This window comes from Syngnathus scovelli, chromosome 11, assembly GCF_024217435.2.
Source record: "Syngnathus scovelli strain Florida chromosome 11, RoL_Ssco_1.2, whole genome shotgun sequence".
In the NCBI taxonomy this organism is placed as follows: Eukaryota; Metazoa; Chordata; class Actinopteri; order Syngnathiformes; family Syngnathidae; genus Syngnathus; species Syngnathus scovelli.
In genome coordinates, this window is record NC_090857.1 from 4,482,512 (window position 1) to 4,501,463 (window position 18,952).

Below are 18,952 nucleotides of genomic sequence, written 5' to 3' on the forward strand. Positions count from 1 at the left end.
TGTGATCAAAAATGTTTAATTGAGTTGAAACAAATGATTGATTAGGTACTGTACTGTAGATAAATGGAACCATTTCTCATTCTGTTTAGTAGCCACGGTTCTAAGCAGTTTTCTTTCCGCTGATCCATCCAGAGTATATGGCTTTTATTTTGCCTACTTAGAAAAGTATTAAAAACATCATTATGTACACAAATACAATCATATTTACATGTGTTGTGTGATTTGACACAATTCTTACTTAAACTGGGGTTGACTGAGTAGTGACTTTCCACACGCCGAAAACAAGAAACTTAAAATGTTCTTCAGTTATGTTTGGTAAATTTCTAACAAATCAGGACAGAAAATACAAACGCTGGAATCTATAGAAATGAAACACTGCCATTGTCATTCACAACAAGGAGTCTCAGTGGTTAGAAATTGTCTCTTAATGGGTGGAGTTGCAATACACTAGGAAGAGTTTTTATCATTTACCGAAGTCTTTTCTTTCTCCTTGGATTTTTCATGTTTGCTATTTTTATCTTCTCTCCTTTCCCGGGTTCTACTTGTATCTCGGCGGTCCCTGCCACGGTCTCTTTCACGGTCTTTATCTCTGTCTTTTTCCCGGCTTCTGTCTTTCTCCCGGTCTCGGTCTTTCTCCCGGTCTCGATCTTTCTCCCGGTCGCGGTCTTTCTCCCGGTCTCTGTCCTTCTCCCGGTCCTTCTCCCGGTCCCGGTCCTTCTCCCGGTCTCTGTCTTTTTCCCGGTCTCTGTCTTTTTCCCGGTCTCGGTCTTTCTCCCGGTCTCGGTCTTTCTCCCGGTCTCTGTCTTTCTCCCGGTCTCTGTCTTTCTCCCGGTCTCTGTCACGGGATCTGTCTTTTTCTCGACTTCTATCCTTCTCTCTTTCCCGGTCACGGTCTTTGTCTCTATCTTTGTCTACGTCTCTGTCTTTCTCTCTTTCTCTATCTGGATCTTTATCTCGCTCTTTCTCTCCATCTCTATCTTTGTCTCTGCCTCTGTCCCGATCTCTGTCTTTATCTTTGTCCCGATCTTTTTCTCTGTCCCTCTCCCTGTCTTTGTCTCTGTCACTGTCCTTCTCTTTGTCTCTGTCTCTACCTCGGTCTTTCCCTCGATCCCGGTCTCTACTTCGGGACCTGTCGCGTCTCCTGTCTCGCTCACGGTCTCGGTCTCGCTCTTTATCGCGATTTCGTCCTCTTTCGCGATCATAATCCCTTCTGTCTGTGTCCCTGTCCTTGACTCTGTCCTTTTCTCTTTCTCTGTCACGGTCTCTCCTCTTGTCTGTGTCTTCATCCTTGTGTCGCTCCACCTCTGCCTCTTTATTTTTCTCGCCCTCTTTTCCTTTGCTGCGATCCCGTTCTCTGCTGGATTCACGATCGGTGTCGCGCTCTCTGCTTCTCTCCCATTCTCGTTCTCTGCTCCACCGCTTGCCCTGATTCCTCTCCCACAAGGACCTCGCGGAGGAAGGGTTGTCGCGGTCTCTGTCTCTTCTGCAGTCACCAGAGAGCTCCTTAAGTCTTTCTTCTAATGACTGAGCGGGAGCAGAAACTTGTTCTCGGAGCCCCGCTTCAAAGTGACCGAAGGGTTCCGTGCTTTGCGGTTCTGAGCCCTCTCGGTTGGTGTTGGTTCTCCTCATGACATCAGGGGAATGTCGGCGCCAGAAGTCCTCTCGCCGTATATCTGGACTGTGACCGCCTATGTGACTCGGAGGAGCAATAGGAGCCTCGGTGGGGGTCGGTAGCAGAGGGCCACTGTGGCGAACAGGTCTTGCCTCATCAGAAAACCTTCTTGCCTCATCTGAAAACCTATCAAAGCGGTATCGTTCAGAGCCACCAAAAGGCTGAGTCTGATCTCTCATTGCTCGGTTTTCCTGAAGTGGAGGAAGAACCATGTGCTCATTCAAAGCTCCTCGATGTGGTGGCGAATGTAGCCTGGCGACCCCAAACTTGTTTCTATTCTCCTGAAGAGGAGAAAGAGGTGTGTGCTCATCCAAACCTCCTCGATGTGGTGGTGAGTGTAACCTGTGAACCCCAAACTTGTTCCTATTCTCCTGACGAAGAGCCATGTGCTCATCCAGACCTCCTCGATGTGGTGGCGAGTGTGGCCTGGAACCTCCAAACTTGTTCCTATTCTCCTGACGAAGAGTGATGTGCTCATCCAGACCTCCTCGATGTGGTGGCGAGTGTGGCCTGGGAACTCCAAACTTATTTTGTGGATTGATCTCCACAATAGAATGCGGGCCTCTTGAGTCATCATACTGACTAGGTGGAAGACCCCGGTAAGCGGTCGCTGAGCTGTCTTTGAACATATTGGGAGGATGACTGAGATGTTGGTCCGCATGTGTGAATGAGTGACTATCTTTACTATAGTGGTCCCTGGGGCCACGGCTTTGGTCTCCCATTGGGGGTTGCATTTGAATTGGACTTGGATCACCATATTGAGATGGTAGGGGACCCCTTGGCCCTGAGAAGATGGAAGGGGGAGGAAGCCTGTTATCAAAATGTCCCGGTGGTGGTGCTGTGAAAGGTGGAGGAGGACCTCTGTTTCCAGGAAAATTAAATGGTGGAGGTGGACCAGCAAATCGTGGAGGAGGTAGCTGATTCTGTCCATCAAATGTAGGTGGGAGGGGAAAGCCTGGAGGAGGGCCTTGTTGTGCACTATGCTGAGGGCGGAGAAGAGGATCAAACATTTGAGGTGGAGGACCTCTCTGGCCAATTGGTGGGTAAAGTGGTGGTGTTACTCTAGGTGGTAAAAGGTTCTGAGGAGGTGGTCTGGAGAGCGGCTGCTGTGGAGGTGGTAGTTGGGGGCGTGTCCATTGGTTTTGATAGGGTGGGAAACTCGGAGGGAGGCCGTATGGATGGCTGCTGTCAGCTTGGATTGGAGGACCGAGTACTGGAGGACCAAGTACTGGAGGAGGACCGTGGATAGCTGGTGGCGGTCCTTGCACAGACTGTGGCGCAGACATTGAAGAGATGCCTTGTATGGGTGGTGGTACTGACATTGATGGAGGCCTCATCATGGGATTCTGTCCGTGCATTGGTTGAGATTGGAGATAACTAGATGGTCGGGGGATGTCACTTTGTGATCTATAATCGTCGTCAAAGTCTGACGTTGCCCTGTGATGTCGCGGATAATGAGAATGAGTGTCACCGAGGACCGGAATTGCCGAAGTAATTGTCGAGGAGTTTGGTGGCTCATTGTAGGAGCTACAAATTGCCGCGTCTTGGCTATTGTCATCGTATTCTGATTCCTCTTTACCTTTTAAAATACTCGCAGCATTTGGCCAAATACTATACTTGTCTACCTCGGTTTCAGCCTGGACGCTCTCATCTTGCTCTGCTTTCATTTTCTCTTCATTGTCTTGAAGATAGTCATACTCCAGATCAGGTTCCAAAGTCTCTCCTAATAAAGGAATGGACACCTCTTCTTTTAAAGTCTCCATAAAGGGCAATGTCTCAGATTTCTCTTCCTCCATTGGTAATGGCTTCTCTGGGTCTTGTGAGGAGTCGGGAAGCTGAGCAACAGAAGCCACCTGTGGCTCTTGAACTGACTGCTGAGTTGTAGAAGAGTCATTGGAAGACAACTCCTCTTTATCAAGCAGCTCATCTGTTGTTTTTGTCGTGATGCCCGTCCCCTGGCGAGATTCCCTCTGGCGAGGATCTCTGCTCTGGTTAATGGTGGGTGTGGCCGATTTCACAAGCTCTTCCACTTTTTTACCAAGCTGCATTAACTGACTACCGCCCAAAATGGCTGGGGATGCTTGTGAAGCCCCGGGCAAGTCAGTGGCTGGCACATGTTTGTCTTCCTGTTTTGGGAGCGTCAGCTTTCCTTTCTGTTTAAGGCTTGCCAGGATCTTTTCCGGGTCTGTTACATCATCACATGAAGATTTTCCAGTTTCATCTGCTACAGTAGTTTGGACTTCATCAAATATTGAGTCATCTTCAGGGTCATATGCAATGTCGTCACCTTCGCTCTGTACAACGTCAGGTTTATTTACGACCTCAATCGGTTTAATAGGCACACTGTAACCCATACTTGGGTTATACTCTTCCTCAGGGTCATAAGGTCGGTCATCTTCATCCTCCTCAACCTGTTTGTCTTTTGTCTGTGCAAACTGTTGCACAATTGGATCGATCATTGTAGAGTGCGGGATGGAAGATTCTGCACCCTGATCAGATGGTGAGTTGGAAGCTTCAGAGTCTTGCTTTTTCTTGCCAAACAGAGTGTTGAGGATGGTCTGGAGAGGCGTGGCGGTTGCTGCAGGAGCAGGGATAGAGCTGGATGAGGATGGAGACTCCACACCCGTGACAGAGGACGTGGCAGGTGCTTTAACGGTTGACAAAAGAGAAAAGACAGATGGGGTGGCCACAGCAACATTTGGGGTCCCGGAGGAGCTGACAGGAGGAGACCCTGGGGGAGTAGTACTGAAAGAAATGTCCAAACTTTGGCGTGTGCTTCGATCCACTTTGACTGGGAGAGGTGGCTTCGGAAGACCAGTCTCATCGATCTCTTTGATTTGTATCTTAGATCGTTTCTCATCACTTTCCAATGGAACACCGGGACGCTTTCTATCCTTCTGGCAGATCAAGAGGCCCAGTAGAAGGTTGGGCCGGGCTGGCTCAAGTCCTGCAAAATAACAAACGAGTGAATTAACAAACTCCAATCTCTAGACGTTTTAGACGTTAGACTGTAGTTTAAGACTAAATCATTTTATGTAGTCAGCTGTTCCGTTCCATTTATATTTGTGTGAATGTGAGACAGCTAAGACAAAGAAGAGTCCAGTTGATTCTTCCTTAAAAAGCATACCTGGTCCATCAAATGGTAAAAGTTTGGAGGGGAGTGGGTCCTTTGAGGCCAAAGGAATCAGATAGAGATCTTTGATCCTCCGGTTACTGTTAGCTACCACACCAAATCTTTTCCTGCTGCTGAAGTAACAGAAGAGAGACACGTAAGCTACTTCCTCTTCCTCTGTGGCTGGCTGGAATCGGATCAAACACAGCTCCTGTGATCAGAAATAGGGGCAAGATCAATATTCTGAATGAAGGAAAAAAAAACATCATCATAAAAAACTCTTGAATCTTTTCAAAAACCAACCTTGGACAAGGATGTTTTCAATTTCCCAACATAGTCCCACACTGTGTTTGGAGAGATGCGTCCTCCAACATGAATGGTGTCTGGCAAATCCTGCGTCATATTGATTAGACATGAAGAGTTGCAGTTTTTAAAACCTGCACACAAATTCACTCGCAACATGACTAGATAAGTTTACTTACCTCTTTTAGGTACTCAAAAGAGCCTGAAACCAAGTAAGCTTTGGTTACAAACTTGGCCACAGACTGCATGTTGATGAAGCCTTTCCAAATCCTCTCTTGACCATGGAGGAAGATTGCAGTCTCCCCCTCAGGAGGAGGCTCAGAACTACTGGGAAAAAGAAAATTGAAAAAAAAATCCATGTTAGTATTTAAAAAAAAAAGTCTCTTTCTGAGATAATGTTACAAAAATCACTGCCACAATGTATCATTTTGAACTTAAGACACACACATAGGTTGCTAAACAGTCTCAGATTATCTAAATTATTATTTAAATAAAGTATGTACCTTGTTCTGGATGGTTTTGACAAAGCCAACAAGGGTGGAGGAGCAGGGGGCATCGGAAGGGTTGCTTTGGTGGCAACATCCAAAGGAGCAATGACAGGAGGGGGGAGTGGCTCTCCCATGGTGTTTGGGGTTTTTTCTGAAGGAGTGTAAGTGACCGTAACGCCGGAGCTATGCCTGGCCATGCGCGGGTCTCTTCGTGAGATGCTGACAGAGGAAACAGCGGGGGCGATGGCCTGCATAGCCGGGGCCATACTGTTAGGGTCCTCTTGGTAAAGTTGTGGCTGTGGCTGCTCGACGACGATGGCCGGTTCTATGCCGGGCTGGTATGGCGGTGGGATGAGCTGTTGGTAGACCGTGGCCGCTTGCGGTTGGCCGACGGCGCTGGCTGAATGCATCTCTTGTCTGGGTTGGTCGGACTTCCTCGTGGATTTGGATTTTTTGGATGCAATCTCATCTTCTGTCTTTTGACCTATGTGGAAAGATGGAAACAGTAGTGGTAGTGATGTCTTACAAAAGGGATGTAACTTACTGCAATGATTGCTATAATACTACAATGTAAAAAAGTATTATAAATATATATTGCAGTATATCGAACTCGTTACGTCGTGTTTTCCAACCGTACAGTCATTGGCTGGCTTTTCACCACTGACACGTCGTTATCTGGATTAGATGTTCATTAAATCATGATGTCACTCGGTGTGTGTACATATTACTCATTACGAGCTCACACTTTGATTTACTTTAGCATGCGGCGTCAGGCAAATATGTTTTTTTGACTCAATAGAGACAAAGATTATTTGCTCAAGATCCATAACACAGGAAAACAGATGATCCAAATGGCCCCGTCTCATTTACCTGTGCATATTTTACAGTTGAGGTCAAACAAATGAGTCCTGTGTTCCAACGTTGTGTCTTTGAGCATGGCACTGAAAATATCCGGCATACTACCGCCGCCCTCAGTCGCAGAAGACTGAGGTGCAGCTGAAGCAGTGACGCTGGGCTCATCTTGGTCCTAAGGGAATACAATAAGATGGATGTCAAATCCTAAACCAGGACAACCTTTTGGACTCCCACAATTAAATGCAAAGTAGATGCACGTAAGATAAAGGCTTTGAAGTTGAGAAGATGACCGAAAAGTTGAAGAGCACTACTACCCAAACTAATGTATTAACTTGCAAAGGTGAAGAAAAGGTGTGGAAATAGTAGGAAGATAGTAGGCCACCACTTACGACAGCAGAAGCCATGCGAGAGGACGAAGCTGTGGCAGGAATACATACATCGGCATCGGAAGGGGGCGGGGCATCCTCCGCATCCACTTTGTGAGAGTCGTGCCTACTGCTTGTTTTGGAATGACCTGAATGGGCCCTTCCACTTGAGGACTGGCTCTGCGGGTAAGTACGTGTAATGTTAAAAACATCTCATCATCAAAAGGCCACTCCATGTCACTCACTAACATTTACCTGGGAGGGGTCAGGCTTCTTCCACTCCGATATCTCCTTGGAACTCATATCTTCTGCGCTCAGCCTCACCAGTCGGAAAGGGCTAAGATCACCTCTAATTACCTTGTAGAACAAGCCCTGAACACACACACCATTCATTTAAGCTCTCCATTCTAAAAAAATATATATATATTTTAATAAGTTTGACAATCCTGTTGACTCACTTTGTTTTTTGGGTCCTTGAGGTTGAACATGAGCGACCGGTACTTGTTTTTGTACTTGCTATCTGTGCTGAGGCAGATGTTAAACATCTCCTTCTCGATGGCAACGGCAAGCCTCGCCACCTCGCTCTCCGTCATTGTCAGATCATCGCTGTCACTCACCCTGGCAGGAAAAGTGCAACGGAGGTGTTCTCCCTCAAAACATGCTCTACTAAGTAGGAATACAATCATTCGAAGGACACTCACCTCTTGTAAAGGATGTCGGTCAGGGAGCGACGGATGTTCTGTCTCATCTGGTGGTTGGCGGGCGGTGGGATCGAGGATGACGAGGATGAGGCGGCATGATGAGACCTTTGGGATGAAGAATGGCTGGAGGGAGCTGAAGACGACGAAGATGATGGGACTCTTGACGACGATGATGATTGATGATGGGATGGAGAGTCTTTTTGTTGAGGCTGCTTCTTTGGAATGGTAAAGTTGGTCTTGGTGACTCTTAGCGCTCCCGTGACGTGGATCGGCCCAGGAGGGTATGGTGACTGAGGCGGTGTGCTTGTCGTTCGCGATTTCTTGGACTTTGACGCGGCTTTACTGGGCGGAGTCGCGGACCTCTTGGTTGCTTTAGAGCTGCTGGACTGAGAGGACGACCTCTTGCCCTTTGGAGAGACCTTGGACGCCCGAGTGGTCATGGTCTTCTTCACTTTGGAGGAGGTCTTGGAATCAGAAGAGGGTTTAACGTGAGCCGGGACCTGTTTCTTTGACTGTTTCTCTTCTTTGGGAGGGGCTGCAAAATAAAAGAAAAAAGAAAAACACCAAATACTTTAAAATTTGCTGCCAATCACAATACTGACAAATAATTACTGCGGGGTCATTGAATTCTTTTGCACAGCTCGGTGCACTCATAAAACATACAAGTTCAGCCGATGGGACTTTGCTACAGTGATGTAAATTTAAATAAATATAAAAACATTCAGCTTTAAAGGCCATATCCTATCAAAGAAATTCTGACAGAATGAACAATCTCAAGAGGGGGCAGCATTTGTTCTTGCATCATCAGTTCATCCAAAGACTTTTTAAAAGTAACCTTGTGATTAGTACTCAGGCATAACTATCAGCATTTACTAATTAAAATGTACTAAAGCTATATTACATCCAATATGTTCCAAAGATTGAAAGGACAGACCACTACAGAAGGATAAAATGAAAAACTTGCGATACAAAGATCAAATTTTTGTTGAGCTCAGTTCAATCCTGATTGTATAAATGCAATTGAGCAACATAGTCAAGCTTGCAGTACACGAAAAACAAAAGCCAAGTAAACCAGTGGTCAACACACACAACTTCCTCATGTGACAGTTGACTTTACAATGTCTAAATGCTCATGCAATAAAGTTGTCAACAGAGGACATGAAAGCAACCACACTTAGGTGTCAACAGTCCCATTGTGTCAAATTATTCACTGTGACGACCATTGGTTGAAACCTCGCGTGCAGGTATATCACAGCTTCATTCTTCCAGTACGACCTCTGAACTTCTCTCAGGCCTCTCTTCTTTCGTTACGCCATTCGGGAGAGGAACACCTGGTCGATTTCTGTTTCACCTGCTCGCCATGTGGACCATGGTCTGCACAATCTCGACCTCCAGTGCCTTTTCACACGAAAATGCTTATGTCGTTGACCTTTAACATATCCAGATAGCAAGCTGACACTGCTCAGAGAATCAATCAATGAAGGGATTCAAAAATCTGTCTGTCACATCATCTTTTATTTTAAGACAGTTTCCCTCTATAAAAGATGCATCATATTGAATGAGCTCGAGAATTTAAAAAAAACAAAAACCGCCACGTTAACCTGGGGGACAGTAGATCAAGTTCGTTGCCAGTTTAATATATCATATTACAGACTATCATAATAGTCTGCGGGGCGTTGGGGATGATGCCGTTACAAGATGTACCTGCTGGGTAAATTACCTGCTGGAGTGATGAACCAAAGTAGAAAACGAGCCTACGCACGTGCCTATTCTATCGAAAACAACCTTATGACTGAGCCATAAAATGTCAAATTTGTGTCTGACGTTACAATACAGGGCTATCCCCATATTTTTGAAAAATGGGATACCCAAATTCTGCAGCATAGGCAAAAAAATAGAATAAAAAGGCTCATTTTGCTAACAACCGGATTGACAGATGTCCAATCCGCCAAAAGGCAATTTAGCAGGACGCCGACGGTCACTGCTTGATGCATGAACGCACCCGCCCATATAAGGAATCCCCTGACCTTAATAGCGGGGGTCGATTTTGCAAAGCTGGCCATTCCTTAGAAGCTACTGACATCACCTCGACAGCATCTCGCCGATTCCGATGGCGAGAATCTTTGCAGCGCTTCTGTTGAAATGCACCACTAAGGTAGATCACACACTTACCTTTTCAGCAGCTCCACCCAGAGGCACACGTCATGAAAAATCACACTTATGAATGAGTCATGATTACATCTAACAGAAACTTCAGCAATGTCCTGCTTTAGGTTACGCTAGCATGATAGGAAACCACTATCGGCAAGCCACGGAACTAGTTTAACAAGAAGACCCTCAAAGAGATACATACACTTTGTGTTTAAAACTGTTGTTGATATGGGTGTAGTCTTTTCTGGTGGTACTGCAATGTAATTATGGTCGCTGCACCATGACGCAGTGGCGGGAGGCGGCGGCTGCTCCACAGCGTGCGCGTCTTCATCATCCTCATCCGGAGCGTCGTCGTCGTCTCCTCCGTCGCTCCCAGAGTCCTCGCCGCTGTCCTTCTGGGACCTCGTCTGTCTGGTGGCTTCCCTCTGGACGGATTAAAGAGAAAGCCATTAAGGCAGGTTCGGGACAGCACCTCAACAGCTTGCTCTTGTTCGCCACTGTGCCTCTATGAAGTGATCAATGCAAGGCAGTTTGCCAAAACACTATTTTCAGGTTTGATTGCATTATTATGATAAATTGATAAACTAGGCCAGCCCTTCTATAATTTGCAAATATTCAGAGGAATCCAATCGCACGTCAATAACTCCGGTCACCATCATTTAGTAGCGCTGATTAGCAACTTGCAACTGCAAAACAATCGGACAGGGATCCGTTTGATCTGTATTGATTGCAAAATGCAGCCTATGCTAGCAGTGTGTTCCTTTGCTTGCATGATCGAAGCAAGGACCAAAACTTGATTTCATTCCCGAAGATCCAGTGTTGATAATCAATGTGGAAACTTTACAGTTTACCATGCACACAAAACTGCTTCAAGATTCCGCTTTTTTTTGTTGTTGTTTTTTTTATGATCAAAGCACATCCTCCATCATAAAGTCTTTACGTTCAAAGCATTTTTTTAAAAATACCAAAACAGAGACAACCAAGATAAGAAAACTGCACCAGTACAATCATGTCACGTTAACGTTCTGTGTGGATAAACTTTGCCGTTCACACACACACACAATCATAAAAAAATTGTGCCTGTAGAATAACTTTGATGTAAAGCTGCCATCTTGGTGAATTTCATTATACAATTGCTTTGTAAAATGAAAATAAGCAATTTTCAAATTCGTCCTTTGAAGACAAGTCAACGGTGCGTCTGCTTGCTAGAGCAAAGTCAACTTGGTTCTAAATGTATTTGATTGCAGGAAACTGTACTTGACATCGTTTCACAACTTAAGATAGTCCAAATTACCTTTGACGCAGGGCTGGATTTCTGATCTTTGCTCTGAGGCTCTTTGACTTCGGCGAACGACTTCACAGTAGCGGCAGCGTGTCTCAGGATGCAGTCATTTCCGCAGTACACAGAGTCGGGCTGGGCGTTGCTCTCGCAGCCGGGACCGATGCATTTGGGAAGCGACACGTCCTCCGCTGCCGCTGACTTTCCGGCCTCTTCCGTGTCGGTCGTTTTCACCTCCACGTTTGAAGCCACTTTCTCCTGCTCCATCTCTGTTGTTGCTTTTGGCTCTGCTGTGGGGCACGCTGGCTTTTCTGACACAGGCGCCCCCTTCTGGCCCATGTTTGGTGGCGTTGCCTGCTGTACCGTCTGCTCCAAACGAGTACACAATAGCTAATAATAAGCAAGGTGATTGAGATGCGGCCATCTTGAAAATATCATTATTCAGAATTGGACAGTATTCCCATCCTAACCATTATTTATAGCATACATTTTTAGTATTTTAAAAGTATGCAACATGAGCAACCACACAGTGAATATTTATATACTTTCATACTGTTAAGTCAGATAAGAACCAAGATGTAAACTTTTAACGTCTTGAGTATCTCTTTAAAAAAAAAAAAAGTCAAATTATTAGTGATGACCTACCGGCTGAAAGATTTTTATCTTCTTTTTCCCTGTTGGATTTGTGGCTTTCTCGATCCTGCCTTTGATCCCGATGTCCTCCGCTCCTTTCTCGTCACCGCCGGCAGATGTTGACGGCAGTTGTGCCTGCGCCACCGATCTTGTCATGGAACCCACGTCACCAAAAGCGCCACCAGCAGGAGGTAGAGGTAAAGCACAAGCTTTGGTCTTGAGGTCTATGCTCAGGGACAGCGTGGAGGTGGCAGGCCTGATCACTTGGCTTTTTTTAGCCGTGCAGTTGGGGCAAACGTAATCCTCGCCATTTCTCTCCATCAGACGGCCCCGAGCCTCTGTTATGCCCACACAGTCTCCATGGAACCACTCCTCGCAGCGGTCACAGCAGATCATGAACCTAGTGAGGAATGGACATTTGTAATGGCAACCGAGTCGGAATCCCCTCATTATTAATCTTCACGAATTGTCAAAAAGCAAATCATGTATGAATGTTTCCCAGGTTGTCTAGGAACACCTCTAGATGGCCGCCAAGCTGAACAATATGGCTTCCCTACATGAGCTGATCCTCCACAACACACCCGATAAGTGGAAGAAGTGATTTGAGAGCAAAAATTAAATTGCCCAAATCTGGACATAGAAGTCGTCAGCCGGACACCAGCGATGTTAAATCTAACAGAAGAAAAGTTTCCTCACCTATTCTATTTCAAATTATTATGCATGTTCAGCTTGGGGAAATGAGGAAAGAATGTAGGATTTAAGACATGTAATCACTGGGGATCATGGCAACCGCAAATAGCTAAACCCGCATATAATTGACACTACCTCCTCACGACTGCCATGAACAATATCGGGAGGAAAAACACACACAAATAAGCAGTGGGGTTTGAAAACAACAGGGGAAGGTTAAAGTTTCACTATTTTTGAAATGTGCCACCCAGTGAAGCGTTCAAAACAAACCTTTTGTTGTGTTTCTGGCGACAGATGCAATACAGTGCATTGGGGTCGTATCCTTCGTCAGAATCAGTGCTGGAAGATGAGGAAGAGGAACCGTCATCGCTGTCCTCCTGTTCCCGAGGCTTGCCTGTCTTGCCGACAGCTTGCGTGGGAGTCTGTCCCTTGGCAGACGTACTATTTGAACTTGCCGCCCGCTTTTTATTCACGTATGTACGAATTGGGCCGCGCTTTACCAACAAGCCGCCTTTTTCTGTGGTCTCCTCATCGTCGTCGTCGTCATTCTCCTCTTGATCTTCCCCTTTAACATTTTTCTTCTTTTGCTCTTCCTTTGTTTGCATATCCAACCCAGGCTGGTGTTCCTTATTAGCATTTGTGTCTTCTATCTTGGCCCCTTTTCCAGATTGCTCCGCATCTTTGTCCTGCGGCTCGGCGCCATCTTCGCTGTCTTCATTCTCTGAGCTTTCTTCATCTTTGACCGTGGCGCTTTGGGATTGGCGTGTCCACCTGCCGCGCTGAGACGCCCGTCGAGTCTGCTCCCTCGTCCTACTTCGGGTTCTCCTGTCGGACGACTCGGGCTTGTCTTCCGCCGTCTTTGTGTCTGCGTTCCCGTCAAAGCTGGCCTCAGAGGCGGTTTCCGCATCGGTTGGGGTTTGCGAAGGAGGATCCCCGCCTTCCAGGGACGGCGGCGCGCTCTTTCGTAGCACTCTTTTCGTGGTGGAGAGAAATTCCTCCAGTTTGTCGGTGCGTTTGGACTGTCTGCCGCTTCGGCGAACAGGATAGCGGCTCTCGTGGTTGTCGGGTGCTGCTTCCACTGGCATCTCTCTTTGAGCAACAGTGGAGCGACGGAATGTCCACGTTTTCTTCAATTCGTTGTTGGCTTTGGAAGATTTGTCCGCTTTCTCTATTGGCTCCTCTGCCACTTCGTCACTTTCTGTCGGGATGGTTTGCGTTGGCTCGCTGAGTCGCTCTTCCCCATCACCTGTAGACACATCACAAAAGGCTAATGTGAAAATTAAGCTTCAGAACGTTTTAAAGAAGTAACTTGAAAATACTTCATCTATTGTTCAGTGCTCAACTAGATTTTTTTTTTATCCTTGTGTGCCTTTAATTTCCACCCATTTAAAGTTGTTTAGGGTTATTACAAAATCCCACCACACTATTACCCAATGCAAGGAAGATATGCCCGGCCTTCGCTAAGGGGAAAAACAAGCTCATTCAAGGTACCTTGAGAGCAGCTATCCATATGGTCTTGGCTCTGTTCTGGCTCATGAGCTAGAGAGAGCTCAGGGCTCACATTCTCCTCCATGGGTGGAGTCAATCACTACTTTGAAACTGAATCACTAGTTAGGAGAAGAGCACAACAGAGTCACTAATGAAGTGCAAAGGGGGTAAATGCAGTTCTCTACTATTGGAAAATGGGGAATGAATTTGAGAATTTGCTTCAAGTTTGTCCAACTTGTAAAAGACAAATCAACAACAGAGGATATTAAATGGAAAACTTTGTAAAAAAAAATAATAAAAAAAATAGGGGATGGGGGGGGGGCTCGTTTCAAAAACTTTATCATCATGCAAATCATTGCAAGCCTTGAAAAGTATGACCGGGTTCCTACAGCTTAAGGCAGGATAAATTTAAGACATTTGAATTCCAATTGAAACAAAATACAAGCTCAACTTCCCATTGTCACGTTATTCAAAGGTGCTGTGGTTACCTGCTGTTACCACAAGTCATTCTTTTTTTTTTTTTATAAAGAATTATAATTCATTAGTAGATTGGATGCTATTTATAAAAACAGAATCCAAATGTGTTAAAAAATGTTGATTGAATTTTAATGCCAATTAAGGCCTGGTTTTTAGGCTTTTGAACTTATTTACTTTTATGGAAGCACAGGAACCCCGGTGATTCGTAGATTTCAAAGAATTACACTTATATATTGTTAAAAATGGGAAAATTAAAGAAATTGGTAAAATGCTACAGTTTTATTTTATTAGCTGCAATATATACAAAACCATGTAAGAAGCTGTGGAAAATGTATGTCGGCCATTTGAGTGTAACACAAGTGGCACGGCCCCTTATTACTCATCTTTTATACAGATTGCCTAATGCAAAAATTAAAAGGATGTATAAGAATACATCAGCTGCGGAACAAATCAAATGGAAGTGTTTCTAAAAATATTGCTTGCGCTGCAATAAAATCAAATTAAAGTTGAACAGTTCAATTCATTTTTTATATATTTCACTCCTAAACTCAAAAGTATATAATTGTGCCTTGGTTAAGGTTTAAGGTCTGAAGAAAGAAAATTAACTAATATTGTGAAAAATGTACCTGCAATTCCTCAACAAAACAAAGGCTTCACAACTACAATCAGGATTTGAAGATCTGCCAGAAGAAGAAAAACATGCAACTTAGGATGCACCTCACGAGCAAATAAATGATCATTTCAGTTTCTTACGTGTCAAAAGGCATCAACAAAATTTTTGTACACAGCAATACACCAATCACTGTTAAGATTCAAATAACGTGAAGGCATTTCCAACCACAGTGGACTTGAACACAATGTGCTATTTGATTCCAATAAATCCTGTATTTTTAGGTCATCCACAAACAATCGATTCAGTAGCATAGCATCGAACAGTCCTTTAGCAAATTAAAATATATTGCGCAAGTTATAAGGTATCCTCGGGCAGTAATTTCCTCCACTATAAAAAATTGGTGGTGAGGTTGATATGACTCCACCGAAAGGGCGCCTGTGGCGCAGCACCGTGCCACGTGACTGGGCGCGATGATCGCAAATTGAAAAGACAAGCTCAAATGTAGCTACTAATGCACAATTTAAGTATCGTAATTATGGACACGCTAAAAGAGACAATGACGACATTTTACTGTGTAAACATGTCGAGAAAGTGGTTAGCTGCAGTGCTATGCTAGCTGATGACGTTACGTTATTACGTCAAGAACGGGGCAATACGCGGCCCTGAACAAATGCAATCCAGGGCTTGATCAATTAATGGCGTACCACAAGTTTGATCGCGTAAAATGTGAAACACTTTCGAATGTATTTCAGTCTTTGCGGAGATCGGCGCAACAGGGTCATGCGTGTGGCTGCACATCAACATGTAATGGCCGCAAAGCCTCATTTGCTAACCGCCTTAGCTAACACGACACCGCGTTGTTTATTGCATAAACGAACCGAGCTGGGCAGATCGCCGTAAAGTAAAAGCAAAATTCGAATCTCCGTATTTTTTTAGTTCCACTTGATTGCAATTTTAATTTTAGTAATGTAATTTAATATTAGATTTCAACAAATCATTTTCGAAAACGGCCACTTACCGCGAGCCTCGGCTATCTGGCTAGCAAGTTCGATAAATTGCCTTACGAGCCATTTGGATAGGCATATACGACTTAAATAAGTTCTTTTTTTTTTTGTGGAGAACAACGCTCGTTTGCCACCAAAACCTACATAGCGGTTACATGCGAGTTGTTCGGCAAGAATAAGCAAGCACGTTCAACCTCAACCTGCGTTCCTGCAGAAGGCGTCGAACTAAAAGAAAATCCTGCAACTAGAACTAGCGGGTCGGTTAAAGAATCAGATGCATCCCACAAATATCCACAGAAAGCGACTAAAAACCCTCGATCTTCTACCCACCTACACGGCAGAGATACGAATGTGTCCTCGTTCATTCTTCGGCCGTGCCTCCATTTTCCCAAATACTGCTGAAGCTAGCTGACTGCGCCAGATGGCTGACCTGAGCATCGACAGGGCGCGCGTCGCCCTCACTCACTACCGCTCCCCACTGGTCCGGAGTGGGAGTGTAAATGCTCACAAACACGCGTTTGGTATTTTTTTCTGCGTGATGGAATGTGGTTTATTAATTAGTAAATTAAGATCACCAAAACGTTTTTTATTTTACTCAGACTTAATTTTGCTTGTGTTATGAATGCGTTGCGCAAGGTTTCGGCTATTGTGTGCGTTTTATTTCATAAAACCCTCCCTTGTATTGTGTATTTGTTGTAATTCTGATGCAATCATTCATAACCATGCAGAGCATAATCAAAATCCCTAGCTATGTTTCTGCAAACAAGGGCAACACTCTCAGTTCATCTGATATTGATGGCAGCAATTATTGAAGAGATGAATTCTGAAATTAGCACATTAATTGGTTATTATCACACAAGTCAAATACGCCAGTCCCAAAAGGCTTTCTTTGACGAGGTACTTGATGGAAACATTGCCATATGCTGAATACGAATGCGAGTATATGTATGACCTGACAGCTCACAAACGTGAAATATATCAATTATGCATGCAGAGCTAATGGAGTTGTACATTATGATTTCTAAAAAGATGCCTCATGCACATTCAGCTCCAGTGAACCAACAGGTTTTTTTTGTTTTTTGTTTTTTTTTACAAAGAATTATCTTAAACATACAAGATAACGCCACAGTAGTATTTCCTAACCTCCAGTGAACAAACTGGTTTTTACACAGAATTATCTTAAACATACAAATTAACTGCACTACGCTATAGTAGTATTTCCTAACCTGGTTTTCTAACCTGCGAGCGCCGAGCACATTCCAAGGGGACTTATTGATGAGAGCTCCATTTTTCGGGATATACAAGACATAAAAAGGTTGGGAAACACTTGCTCCATAGCGTATTAGTGTGCTGCAGCATTTCACCGCAAGGTGGCACTGTGACACTGCAGCAAAACTGCCTTCTTTATCCAGATGTTATTTAAAATTTAAAGGTTAGCTTCTCCCTCAGTGCTCTCACTCTTTGCTATTTGAAAGGTCATCATTCGCAAGCAGAGGACAATCTGATGTAACATTTGTGTTTCAGACTCGTATTCATTGTCTATCGCAGGGCGTGGAGTGGATCACTATCACAGTTTGGGTCACACTCAAAAGTTTTCCGATTTCAACCAAAGGTGAACATTGAGGGAAGCGTGTTCTTTTCCATGCTCTGGTCAATCTTATCAACACTTTATTCCCAGCAGTGTTAAAACATTTCCCACTTACATGTTGACAATTTGTCAAGAGTTCTCCTGTGACTCAAAGCATCACAAAAGTGTCACTGTGTCGCGCAGACGGATCGGGGCCACTGTATCGGCTCATGAAATCAAATGTCAATGTGCCACAGACGATACGAGAACAGATCCATATTTCTATTAAGTGCCACGTTCCGAGCAGATAGGACAAGATTGCCGAGCATGTTTGTGCATATTTTACTGTGATGGAGCTTCTCAGTCTTCATTGAACTACAGAGAAGGTTGGGGGGGGGGGGGGGGGTGCCTCCAAGGGTTCACATATATACATGCATGCTCAAAAACACACATATAAGGGACTCCTACCCTGCTCCTTCTTTTCTATTAAATGTGCATGGCGTAAATCGATCCCCCCACCTAGAAATCCGCTTTTTTTCACAAAAGCCACTTAAGAGTTCTCATTTTGAGAGAAACGGGGAACCAGTGCTATTGATCCATCTCCAGAAAAGAATGTCTGGCCGCAAAGATGAAACTACTTGTTCACTGATCTCGTAACAAAAATTAGACATGGTGTGCCACAGACTTGAGTTTTTGCTCAGTGTTGTCCTGGGGGAAAAAAGGGAAACTTGACTGTAAAACTTTGACTTTTGTGCTTTTTTTTCCTCATCCTATCATCACAACATTCTATCAAAAAACACATTTGTGTATTTCATTCATAAATATGTGAATGTTTAGTGGATGTGTCGCTTCTGTCTTGCTTTCGTTGTGTGTGATGGTTGTGTAGTCATGGAGAATTTTTTTTCTAGCAGGCTATCCCATGTGACAGTTGAGTTTTTAATCCTTGTTGAAGACAAAGGTGTGACAATTGGTTGGGCACAATTCTCATTCGAGAAGAAACACAAACCGTGTTTAATTATACATACAAATAATTTCCAGCCCGTTAAAATCCATATTGCTAGTCAAAGGTCTACGATTGGCTGACGACCAAGTGTACCATGCTTCTTGCCCGAAGCCAGCTGAGATAGGCCCCGGGCACACTCACGACCCTAACGACAAAAAGTGGCGCAGAGACTAGATGGATGGTAAGACAAAGGTGTGGGTGACAGGCCTTCCCTAAGCTCACCTGGTTGATGTGAAAACGCAATAGCACAGAGCACCAAATCCAAGCGTTTGCATCACAGCCGAATTCATCTCAGGAATCAATAACAAGCACCCGAGCCACTGGCGCCGCTTCTGCAGCAGAACAAGAATGCGTCACCATTGCTTTGTCTTGTCTGTGATCAATCCATCTTCGCAGTGTAGGATCAATATGCTACAGGCAGCTCATATTTCACTGATGGCCTAGCAGTGTTAAATTCTTTTGGGGTGGGGGGGTGAAAAAAAAGAATGGGAAGACAGGATTATGACAGGATGTTAGCTAGGTTTTATAGGTCGCTCATATACTATAGAGGT

At 44.6% G+C, this 18,952-nt stretch overlaps 1 protein-coding gene across 12 annotated transcripts in view; it reads right to left on the reverse strand.

The window, feature by feature from the left end:
- LOC125976713 (death-inducer obliterator 1) overlaps positions 1-18,952 on the reverse strand; it is a 21,516-nt gene continuing 2,564 nt past the window's right edge. For 2 of the 12 annotated variants that reach the window (XM_049732545.2, XM_049732544.2), the window contains exons 3-19: positions 18,624-18,733; positions 14,841-14,894; positions 13,741-13,856; positions 12,520-13,495; positions 11,572-11,959; positions 10,942-11,292; positions 9,850-10,072; positions 7,497-8,031; positions 7,254-7,413; positions 7,051-7,167; positions 6,820-6,975; positions 6,446-6,602; positions 5,591-6,059; positions 5,267-5,414; positions 5,088-5,177; positions 4,800-4,995; positions 1-4,619 (exon numbers count right to left, since the gene is read on the reverse strand). In XM_049732545.2, coding sequence (XP_049588502.1) covers positions 448-4,619; positions 4,800-4,995; positions 5,088-5,177; positions 5,267-5,414; positions 5,591-6,059; positions 6,446-6,602; positions 6,820-6,975; positions 7,051-7,167; positions 7,254-7,413; positions 7,497-8,031; positions 9,850-10,072; positions 10,942-11,292; positions 11,572-11,959; positions 12,520-13,495; positions 13,741-13,822 — 8,220 coding nt within the window. In that variant the 5' untranslated portion in view covers positions 13,823-13,856; positions 14,841-14,894; positions 18,624-18,733 and the 3' untranslated portion in view covers positions 1-447. Of the gene's footprint in view, positions 4,620-4,799; positions 4,996-5,087; positions 5,178-5,266; positions 5,415-5,590; positions 6,060-6,445; positions 6,603-6,819; positions 6,976-7,050; positions 7,168-7,253; positions 7,414-7,496; positions 8,032-9,849; positions 10,073-10,941; positions 11,293-11,571; positions 11,960-12,519; positions 13,496-13,740; positions 13,857-14,840; positions 14,895-16,161; positions 16,323-18,623; positions 18,734-18,952 lie in introns of those variants that run through there. The other 10 variants (XM_049732555.2, XM_049732553.2, XM_049732546.1 and 7 more) reach the window with 9 other exon arrangements.